This window comes from Bombus fervidus, chromosome 4 (assembly GCF_041682495.2).
Source record: "Bombus fervidus isolate BK054 chromosome 4, iyBomFerv1, whole genome shotgun sequence".
Classification (NCBI taxonomy): domain Eukaryota; kingdom Metazoa; phylum Arthropoda; class Insecta; order Hymenoptera; family Apidae; genus Bombus; species Bombus fervidus.
This window is the reverse complement of record NC_091520.1, coordinates 7,173,644-7,185,365: the sequence shown is the minus strand read 5'-3', so window position 1 is coordinate 7,185,365 and position 11,722 is coordinate 7,173,644. Positions and strand designations below refer to the sequence as shown.

General features: G+C 29.3%; 2 protein-coding genes across 8 annotated transcripts in view; both read left to right on the top strand.

The window, feature by feature from the left end:
* Window positions 1–3,316, top strand: part of Galphaq (G protein alpha q subunit) — a 60,093-nt gene extending 56,777 nt beyond the window's left edge. For 3 of the 7 annotated variants that reach the window (XM_072002546.2, XM_072002542.2, XM_072002543.2), the window contains 2 exons: window positions 290–397; window positions 2,346–3,316. In XM_072002546.2, the coding sequence (XP_071858647.1) occupies window positions 290–397; window positions 2,346–2,428 (191 nt within the window). In that variant the 3' untranslated portion in view covers window positions 2,429–3,316. Of the gene's footprint in view, window positions 1–289; window positions 398–755; window positions 2,027–2,345 lie in introns of those variants that run through there. The other 4 variants (XM_072002544.2, XM_072002545.2, XR_011799728.2 and 1 more) reach the window with 3 other exon arrangements.
* A 2,247-nt stretch (window positions 3,317–5,563) lies between these two features.
* Window positions 5,564–11,722, top strand: part of LOC139986849 (uridine phosphorylase 1) — a 68,134-nt gene continuing 61,975 nt past the window's right edge. Inside the window, exon 1 of the mRNA XM_072002531.1 lies at window positions 5,564–5,785. Within this exon, the coding sequence (XP_071858632.1) occupies window positions 5,751–5,785 (35 nt within the window). The 5' untranslated portion in view covers window positions 5,564–5,750. The remainder of the gene's footprint in view (window positions 5,786–11,722) is intronic.

Genomic DNA, 11,722 nt, shown 5'->3' with positions numbered 1-11,722 from the left:
TCATTTTAATGTATATTAGTTTATATATTGTAGTAAAATAATTGAAATTAATTTTAGTTTTCTGTTATTTATATTTTTGTGTTCTAAAAGTATTTTATTATAGGTAGTATAAATCTTGTAATTTTATGTTATTAATATTAATTAATATTTGAGTTGGTTTCAATCAGAATTTAAAATAATGTCCCACTGATATTACATAATTAAATTGGGAGAAAAAAGATAGTATGTGCTTGAATAAATATAAATAGAAGTAATTGTCAATTTGTATGCTTGCTTATATATTTCACAGGCCCACAAAGAGATGCCATACCTGCTAGAGAATTCATTTTACAGATGTTTGTCGAATTGAATCCAGATATTGAGAAGATTATATATTCACACTTTACGTGTGCCACAGGTAGGCTGTTAGTAATTGATGCTAATGTGTATTTGTTTTTGCTTCTTAACATTATGTATGTTGTGTAAGATAATTTGCATGTTGCCTATATTCTACAGCAGGTGCGTAATTTTTATCTTAATGGTTATTTACTTCAGGAAAATCAATCTATTTTATAGTGTCAAAAACTATTACTATTGTGCAATTTAATTTTAAAAAATTCTTAATTACCTATTTTTTGAATGCTTATTATTCATCATAGTTAATAATCTAAACATACTATTAGATTGATTTTCTATCTAATTTATTGTTTCAAATTGATATTAACATTAAAATGTGGTTTATTATTGCATGCTGCACTTATGGGATTATTCATCAGACACGGAAAACATTAAGCTTGTATTTTGTGCCGTTAAAGATACAATTATGCAAACTGCACTTAAAGAATTTAATCTTGCCTAAAGGACAATTTTTGCATTTACATATGATCTTTAATGTGTTTCTTTTATTGCGAATATATACAGATTTTTTACAAAATGACTATTAATGTTTAGTCATGTGTTGGAAAATCAGAAGTAATAATAGAGTAACATATTCTGTGTGCAAAATTTTGAGACTGCCAATCTGTTCCCTGCATAATATTGTTCACACATAAATCATTTCAACATAATAATCAATTGTTACTGAAGTGAAATGCAGTGAGACGTAGTAAAAAAAATATTTGGTTTATTAGTATTACAGATTGAGTAAAGTAGTTTTTTTTCAGTAATACCATATTATTTCACTAGTAAAAGAAAGTACTTTTATTTAATTAACGAAATTCAAAACAGTTATCATAAGATATAATATATTTTAATCATGCAGAATACCATATAATAGAACTTAGATTAGTATGATCAATTTCATAACTGGTTTTAATTTTAATTCATAAGTGCTAAACTTACAAGGTCATTGGAAGGAATACTATGCTCTGCACAAAGTTTTAATGCATGGGTTATACAAACTATATTTATTTGCACATACTGTTTGATCATAATGTAATAATTTCTTAAGTTTCTAAATTTAATTAAACAAGTTTATTTTATTTTAAAAAATGCAACTAAAGAATTTTATGCATTATTTCAATAACAGCTTTCTGTAATTCATTTAACAAAGCACAGTTAAATGTGTAAAATAATAACGCACTGCTGAAAATAATTAAAGGATGATATTCCACTCATTTTGATCTTTATACATACTTCTTGTGTCTATACATTTTTGTTTAATTATTCTCTTAAAGTCAATTCTTATCACAGAATCATACGAGTAACATTTCAATCTATCAAGCCTGGAGGATTTCTTTACTTCTATTTGCTTGATCGATGTAACAGAATACTTTGTAAGAGCAATCCCCTAATTGTTTCAGGCAGTGTATATTTCACGTTTGTGGGAGTGTGGAACATACTTTGTTCTTCAATGGCATGTGATAACTATTGCATTGCATATATAGCTTTCTTTTCTATTATATATACTTTTATAAAATTTCTGCAATTAATTGTAACTTCTCTAATTTGTTATGTTCAATCGTCAGTGATAAGGATTATAGAAATTGTTATAAATCTATGTGCTTCAGTTATTTAATTTAAATATATCATTCTGCAATATAACTAATTTCTTCAATGATTCCTATAATATAAATTATATCATATATGTGTCAGTGTTTTTGTGAATTTTTATATATAGAAGATAAAAATTGCATGTTGCATGTGTATGAATTTCAAGCTTATTCTCACCCTCCACTTAAGGGTAAGTTGATTTGTCATATACTGTTGTATTACTATTCAATGAAAGATATTAATTACTCAGAGTTTCAACGTTTCTAAACAATTTTTAATGATCACTAATGCTTCTTGCTTAATTAACTAATTAACTACATTATTATTGTTCAAGTTCATAAATTATAAATGTTTACACTTGTTTTCTCTTACAGATACAGAAAACATCAGATTTGTATTTGCAGCAGTGAAAGACACCATTCTGCAGTTAAACTTAAAAGAATATAATTTGGTTTAGATGGCAATACACAAAATTCAGGATGGACTCAAGAATTTTTCTTATACCCTGACCAAGGTATCAGTGTGAACTCTGTTAAGTTAAAAATGGGAAAGACGAAAAAGGCAGAAAATGAACAGTAATTTGTGGTGCCATCAGCGTACTGTCGCTGCTCCATTACAAGTGTACCAACTATTGATTAGTAAAATTTATAACGGAGGTAACAGCGATGAACAAATATGGACCTAAATCTGAGCGTTATACGTTCTTTCCTAACCTTCTCACTGTCAATACCAACAAATTGATTTAGTTTCGTACTCTATTTGTTGAATTTATTACCTTTTTATAGATTAGTTTAGTCAATCATGCCTGGCTGACTGCGTAATCGTCTAATTTTTATATAATAATACCACGAGCAACACATCAATAAACGTATAAGATAGAGTGCAGCCATGCCATAAAATGTCTGTCCAAGTGTTCATCTCAAATCAAGAGATCTCAGCAAGAAACTGAAGAGAAGAAGGACAAATGCTTTTTAATCACAAGTAGTCGGTGACACAAGTGAGAGCAATTTTAGTGCCATTTACTAGTGTGGTGTTTTTATTGCAGTCCTTTCTTAGATGCAAAAAGCCAAAGTGTTTTTTTATCTGTGCCAGAAGCAAGTCAAAGTTCTTTCTGCATGTGACTCAAATTCATAATTCATCGTATAAATATTGTTATATATAATATATAAAATGAAACATAGGTTAGCATTGAAGAAATCAACATAAAACCAACAAGAAGGAAACTTTACCACCCTTAAATATTAAGAAATTATTAGAAAACATCTGTTTGATGTGTTTTTTTAGATAATTTAGGAGATGAAAGGTAGCAGATTCTTCTGCTGTCTTTTTTCTCCGTAGGCTGTGTGTGAGGGCTGCGATCTCATACCATACAGTTATAAGTCTGCAATTTACGAACGACGTAAAAATCTTAATCACAACACTGGTTTTCCTTTCATCCAGCCCTCGCTTATTGACACAGCATCGCGCAGCTAGGGACATGGTTTAAGAACGTATGGCCTTAGCTCGCATTGTATCCAGATTACAGTGTATTTATTTATGAATTTTTCACTGCCCATTTTCATTTGTTGTGCGCTACCCTCTGCTTGTATTCTCTAATTAACTGCTGTTTGTGCCACCTTTTGATGTTCTACCGAAAGAATATTTGTATAAAGGTGATAGAAACTGCTTTGCACAAACCTAGGGAGTACTTGCACAGTAAACTTTATGGTATTGGTCAAATCAGTGAATTAGGGTGTGACATCTGAACACGTATATCCTGAATGTCTAACCCTGATACTGTTAACACTCCACGCACACTGGGCAGTGTGTCATACCCACTTTGTTTGAAACACTGAGTTTATATGAAAAAAAAAATATATAAATACATTGAATAAAATATAATATTGAGAGATAACAACAAATAATATTGAATAATAATAATAATATTAGTAATAATAATATTAATAATAATAATGAAATTGATTGCATTGCTTGATTTTTGTTGAGAGTGTGTAATTAAAAAGAGTGAGGGAGAAGAAATAAATGTGTATTCAAAGGGAGGAAAATGGTAGTAAAAATGAAAGAAAGAGAGAAATGGAGGAAGGAAAAGAGGATGAGAGTCAGAAAAAGGAAAGACAGAGAGGGAGAGAGAGAGAGGAAGAGAAAGGGAGAAAGAAAGGGAGTAAGAGAATGAATTTAGATGTATGATATGTATGCAGAATGTACGAAACATTTTAAGAAAAGATAAAGAAAAGATAAAAATTCATTGGCAAATAACAGAAATTCTTTCGCCTGATTCAAGAATGAGTAAATGACTTATAAATTTGTGGCTATAGTTTATTTGTAAATTATTTTTGCCAAAAGTATACATTTTTCTGAAAGCATAATATGTTGAGTATTCTTTCTGTGTGTATAAAATGTAAACACTTATCACAGTAAAAATGAAATCAATGTTTCTAACTTATTTATAATAAATAATATTCATTAATGATAAAAATAAACACAGTTTATGATAATAATATCGATGTATGATACCGCATTTACCTCGTATATTTACCTGAAAATATAGTGATCCTTGAGTAAAATAATAATCCCTGATCCTGTTTATATGAAAAAAGTGTTTAATTATGTATCCTAATAAAGAAGTTATATTTAAAGTTTATTAAGTTATATTTTGTTTTCGTTATGTAAGAGCTGTTACCGTTTATTAAAAAAAATATATTTTCGTTCAAGAATGTACTGTGAAGTTCTTATTACCGCTTTTTACATAATCTTATTATAATACATAACAATCAAATTGAATGGAAATTTTATTCATTTTATTTATTATAAATTATCATACCACTTCTTATTTAAGAAATTATTTCAACGAATTAAATTTATACGAAAAAAAGTAGTAGTTATTCACATTTCTAATTATTTGAATCTATCAAACTGGTTAACTGTAATTCCTTTAATCATTTGAATAGTTAATTTTACTATTTAAAAAGTAAATAACATTTTACATATCAAATAATACGTAGTGTATAATAACATCGCTATTTTGAAAGTTCAAAAATTACCATTTTATTAATATAACGATATTTTTATAAGAAAAAGAGAAAAGATTTTATAACAAAATGTTCTAATCTCTATACCTGTGCAAGAAATGATTAACAAGCACATTTTATGCAGCATTTTAACTATATGCTATATATTTTATATGTGTTAGATAAATTTTGTTTAAAATACGTGATATAATCAAATCATCTTCGTACATAAACAGAATGGTAATATATTAGTAAACTGCAGATTTATAGGAAATTCAAAATTGCTAAAATCCACATAATATGCAAAAATATAAAAATATAAGTGCAAAATATCCAAAGTATAGTAGTTATTATAATATCCAGTGGATGAAATAGATTTCTACTTAGACTTCGTTTATTTAATTAGCGTTATAAAAGTACGCATGTGCATGAAAATCCGCAGTTTATATATTAGCCGTGAGTTATTAGGGATTTGTAATTGGCGCACAAAAATGTAGCCATACTACGTACACCAATGAGAAAACAGGCCGCCTAGCGGTGCATTTTCAAACATCACGTCATTCTCTTAAGGCGAAAATGTCACACTGTGAAAAGGATGTTGATGCGGTAAGAAGAAACAGCGCGCGCGCAACGTGTACGGACAGCGTTATCGTTTCTGCAAGTATAGTCCTGCGGAGGATCATCGAAAGGACTACACCCCTACAGTAGATTGAGTTGAGCTTTGTTCCTCGAGTCGACTCCTACAGTGAATAAAGCCACACAAGTGAAAAGATGAGTCTTCTACTAGAAGAGGAGGAAATTGACGAGTGAGTGTTTCTGTGGCTTGCAATTATATTTTCTACGTTTAAGTTTCAACTCTCATGAGATGAGAGTTACCTCCCTTTTGGTTAAGCTTGTAATAAGAGGCTTGGCAGCGTCTGTAACTCATTTTATGAAATAAGAAGCTTTTCTCGCGTAAATGTTTATATCTCGACAGTTGTTAAGGACAGGTTGTCCAAAGTTAAGTAGTTTGCGCGATTGTGTATTCATTACATTTCTTTCGAAACTTTGTGAGATCGCTGTATGAGCTACAAGTGTACGAGGGTCCATGTGATTTTAGAAATCCAATTTTTCTTTGTACATTAATTTATGAACATACCTACTTAATAATTAATCGTGTCTCTACTCGTGATGTCTGCATTTCTTAAACGTTTGAAATATAAAATAAATTTTCCCAATAATAAAAATGAATAAGAGGAAGGGCAAATTTAAAACGGTTAGTTGATTACATGGAATTATGGGAGTAATGAGATTGTGATACTGCTTAAATTTTTTGTGCTTTTATTGCGTAGAAATATTACGTTTTTATCAATTTTCTTGATTTTACAAATAGCCTGCTGACATTTATGATATTTATAATAGACTTAATATTTATTAGGAAATAAGAATGAATTCGTAATATTAAAAAATATTAGAAAGGTTAGTTTCTTGGAGAAGTATTATTGAATTAAATTCAAGTTCGAAGATATTAAAACACACATAATATAGATAAATGTCATGTGAAATAATTCGATACATAAAATAAATACGATTTTATAACAAATATTACATCGTAGAACTAACGCATTAATAAACAACTTAATTTAAATACGAAAATTAAAGCACATAGAAAACGAAATATGTATTAGTTATTAGTTGTATATATTTAAATATTCCCGAAAACGAATTAAGATGGAAATAATTGAAAGACGTAAATTAGATTTGACATTTACTTTAGCTATCACTGGTCAGCAACGAAGTGGACGATCGATGTGATAGGCTTAACCATGTATTGTGTGTCATGCGTATATCATTTCTTTTTTGTCCTCAAACTAATCACCCGTGTGCTCGTTCAAATGGGAACGTTACAGTTATTTAGACCCTAATTAATTAATTTGATTAAATAATTCGGATGTATTAAGGCCTCAATCGATTCACCTTGAATTTCATGGCATATACTTTCCATTATTGGAGTACTAAATGAGAGCATTTGGTGCATAATCCTGATTAAGTTGAACACGAATGCTTTAATGCTTTTAACGATAAGCGTAACTTTTGCCATTGGTGCTTTTTAGTAGAATATAGGTAATCTTTATATAGGTGTAAATTTTGGCATTTATCGGATAGATTCTGCGCATCGCTAATCACTGATAGAAGACGGGACTTTAATTCAAAAATAATTTCAAAAATAATTATTTTTTAATCGATAAAAGTGTATATCGCCTTAATTGTGTATTGTAGATTGTATAAATGTTTTGCATTGTATCGTTAACTATGAGTATGGTAAATTCTAATTAAAATTGTTCTTTCTTTTTCTGTTGCGTTTTGTTAAATTACAGAGAAGTTTAATTAAATAATTTATGGCACGGTAGTCGCGTATTATTAAAACGCGTAATGTTCTCGATAGAACAAATTAAATCTATAAACGTTGTTTAATTCTAAATGCAAAATAAGTTTGTGAAAAGTTTGGAAATTTTTACATTTCTTTCTTCTTTTTGCTCTCCCTTTAACTGTTGAATTTTATCTTTGATTTTTCGCATTACAGCTGTAAAATACATACTTTACAAATATTTTAAAATTATTTACAACTACATTTTGGAATATGTACTCTATAAAAACTTGTAGGAAATCGACTCTTTGATCTCTAACACGTTATTTTGTTAAATGCGTTATTTGCAATTATTATTTGCATTTTAATTAACCAAATAGAGTACTTATTTCTTAGATAACGTTATTTATATCTGTCCATTGATAATATAAATATGAACAAGAACGTTGACTCTCATTTTCTTCTTTAAAAATTTTAAACAAAATCTTAAGCGTAGACAATTACCTAACATTATCAGAACACAGAGAATTTTTAAACATATTTTTCTATTATAGGTAAATTACCAGCAAAATTAATTTGTAAATAAAACTACCTTTATTTACTACGTTGTTATAAATAAATCATTTAACCTGGGAGTTTTAGTTCACACAGAGAAAAGTTTGAAAAATTTTGTAAAGAGGAACTTCTGGAAACTTTTAATTAATATCAGTTATGTATGCATGGTAACACGAGACTGCTAAGTTAGTGGCACTAATGTAACTAACAACAGCGCACTATTTACTTCCAGAGTTTCTGCATGATATATTCAAAAGTTATGTGATAATTTTAAAGTTAACTCGTTTGTAACGTACCTTTTATCAAATTAGAATCGCATGGTATCGACATCCAAATACGATCAATTATTCTAATATTAGATTATTGCGTAATAAATGTCTCTTTTCGACGAGGCTCCTGTTTCAGTCATTTTTCAATTATAAAATATCTGACATTTCTTTTTACCTATATATCATTCTATTTCGATAGTTATAGTCTATGCTTCTTCTGTCTGTTGATTTCACAATCATTTTAATGTTATTTATGTTTTATTTTTTTTTCAAGTCCAAGGTATGGAAACGTGACTTAGAACCATCTATTAATATGCAAAAAATAGATCTATACACTTGCACATAGCAACTTTGGAATACTGGAGGAAATATTAGATTTTTGTGAAACTGAAATTAACTAACTTATACGACAGCAAAAAATGTAACAATTTCAGTGGACGTTACTCCGATTTTCATTGTAAGAATTCTCATTGTAAAACAATTCATGTTTACTGATTGCCTTTTATCTCGAAATTAACATTTACATTGTGACAGTTTAATAGATTATAATCTTTGTTCCATCTATGTTCGATCTTTTTGCACTTTGACTAATTTATCGCATCCTCGATCCACGTGTACGATTAAAGTGTAATCCGATATTAACGTGAAATTAACGTGAAGATTATTTAAGATATATGTCGTCGTACTTCTTAATTCTAACACGAAAAGGTTCGACAATATTATTTTGCTAATCAACTAACGTACTCGCAGAAAGTTTCGATTACGTTCAGTTGATTAAATTTTGGCCGAAATTAGAATTTTCTATACTTAAGGTTCCTTAAGGTATCTACGTAATTAAATTATTTAAACTATTCATCGCACGTACGAAGATTAAATGTTGATACTCTTAAGAAAATTACTTCTTTTTTGTGTTTTTATTCTTTTGTAAATTTATCGTGCTTTTATATCTCCTTTTTACTCTCCTACATAATATACGTTTTCTTTTGTTTTCTGAAATATTCACGGAACATTTTTCGCATGCAATATCCGTGATACTTGCGCGATATTTAATCTTAACAATAACGTTTCATCGTTCATAAACATCATCTTCGTAACTTCCGTACATTTTTCCTAACCTCCCCTAACTTGGATAATTTTTCAATTTGTTATTCTGTTCTTCGCTTTTGATTTTTGTATGGACGAATAAGGAAATTGACGAGCTGAGACGTAATACTCGGAAGTCTTTTAAAAGTTTGTTTTAACTTTGATTGTTAAGTATCTTGCAGATGTCGTGACAAGTTTTCTCGAATATTCGTCTCTCGTATCTCTCATATAGTAAATGTACAAGTTTTCTTATGCGACATAAGCAAAGCATCTTTTTCGCAAAATAATAAATTGCATCGATATGTGAAATTATAACTTTTGGAATTGCAATTTTGCTGGACTCGATGCTTCGAAAATATTGCAGAGTTTCATAGCTAAAAAACTAGATTCGTTGTGGAAATATTTTCTTCGTATGTATATATAATTCATTGACTAGTCAAAAATTACAAACGTAATTCATCGATTAGTTAAAAATTTCCCACTTAAAATGGAGAAAGGAAATTTTTTTAAGTGCACCTTCTGGCTAAGAGCATTAACGCTTCTATATAAGCAAGAACTGAATTCTAATTTTTTTGCGAGATACTCCAGTGCATAAAACGTGCGCTAAAAATAAAAGAAGGTTACCTGTTTTAATACGTTACGGCAGCGATATTGCTAACGCGTGTATCAAGTTCGTATCAGTGCAACGTGATACCGCTTTATTTGGAAATCCAAGTTACGTAAAGCGACCTTATCGTTGTGCCCATAAAAAGTTATTCGAATACGGATTGTCCTTTACCTTTGTTGGTTCTGTAGCGTTCTTATGGAACAGTTGAGTTGTTCCTTTTTTTCATGTCTCTGAATATTAACACTTTACCGACCGATAACCGATTAATCGGATTTTATCGCCAACGCTTACCGACCGATAGCCTATTAATCGGCTTTTTGTCGCCGACAATCTTTTTCATTATTAGAACAGTAATTTGTTATTTAGTACTAAGGTACCTTGCTCAGTTGCGTCAGTTACATTGATTTGTAAGCTTCCACAGTTTTATACCAATTTGAAAAACTTACCGTTCGCGATGAACGAAAAGAATGGAACTGGAGAGTCTAAACCGAAACAGAATCTGCGCCTAAGCTGCCGGTCGAACGTGCGTATGCTGTTGAATCGCTAGCGGTCGGTAAAGTTTTAACGAAGAGAGAGGAGAAAAGTGACGCCATTAAAAATTGCCGCCATTTATGTAAGGCGTATGCAATTGCGTGACAATCTCTAAATGTTTCCAGCGCGTTGAATTTATACGCACGCAGAGAATTCAGCAATGTTTTTCGCTTTCTAATTTGTAACAGTTAAGAATAATTTTTAGCAGATGAATTTATTGCTAGGTTTCCCGAATGAATTATCAGCTAATTGTGATAATTCCTGCACTATTCGTTATGTTCTTCATTTATATTTTCACTGGATAGGAATAGGTTAGGAAGAGGTAACGCAAGTCTTTTCATCCTCAAAAATGTATTTCTTATTTCGAACGTTGTTTTGCATTGTAGAAGGATTTCTTAGCTTAGTCGTTAAAAGATTTGCAGATAGTATAACGTATGAGTATGAATAAAATATCGAAGAGAACTAAATAAGGCAGATTTTAAGTAATAATATAATGCTATATCTTCGCTGATTTTTTCTATAAAATTAATTTTGACGGCCATTTGCCACAACAGGGATATTTTTAACCAGCAAGAATCTGCTAGAGTGTGCAGGTAGAATCAATAAATATACACAATTCTTTATTTATTAACATGTAAATACATTAAGGGCAACATGTAATTACTGAACATACTAAATTACTAAATATCTTAAAAAGACAATATATATGGTAAATACTATATATATATATATGCAATTATAAAATAGAATATATATACACGTACATAATGTATTTAGAATATTTACATATAATACTTACATGCAAATACATTAAATTATTAAATGTATTAAAAGCTACATATATGGCAAGTACTACGTATATATAATTATAGAATAAAATATATATACAATTTATTTAGAAAATAACTATATATTCTATTCTATAATTGCGTATATGTAGTATTTACGTGTAACTTTTAATGTATTTAGTAATTTAATATTATAAAATTTTGAGATAATCCAAAATAATGTAGAGTAAATATTTTAATGAATAAAAGAGTATCATATTTTTGTGATCTTAAAAAATGTTTAAAATGTTTTTACTACTTTTGTGCCATTTAAGAGGAACGTCACTCAAATGACATATTGATTTTTACGATATTATACAGATATATAATATAAGCAAAAATATTCGACTACTTTCTTTCCCTAAATTTTGGGTCGACAATGTATTTTCTGAAATATCTGGCAGACTACCAGAGCAATGGTGTAATGAATTTTCTGTTCTCTAACGAGTAATACAACGGTACAAACAGATTTTCCAAAAAATCCATTTACTGAGACAACACATTACAAAACATACAGAAGGTCG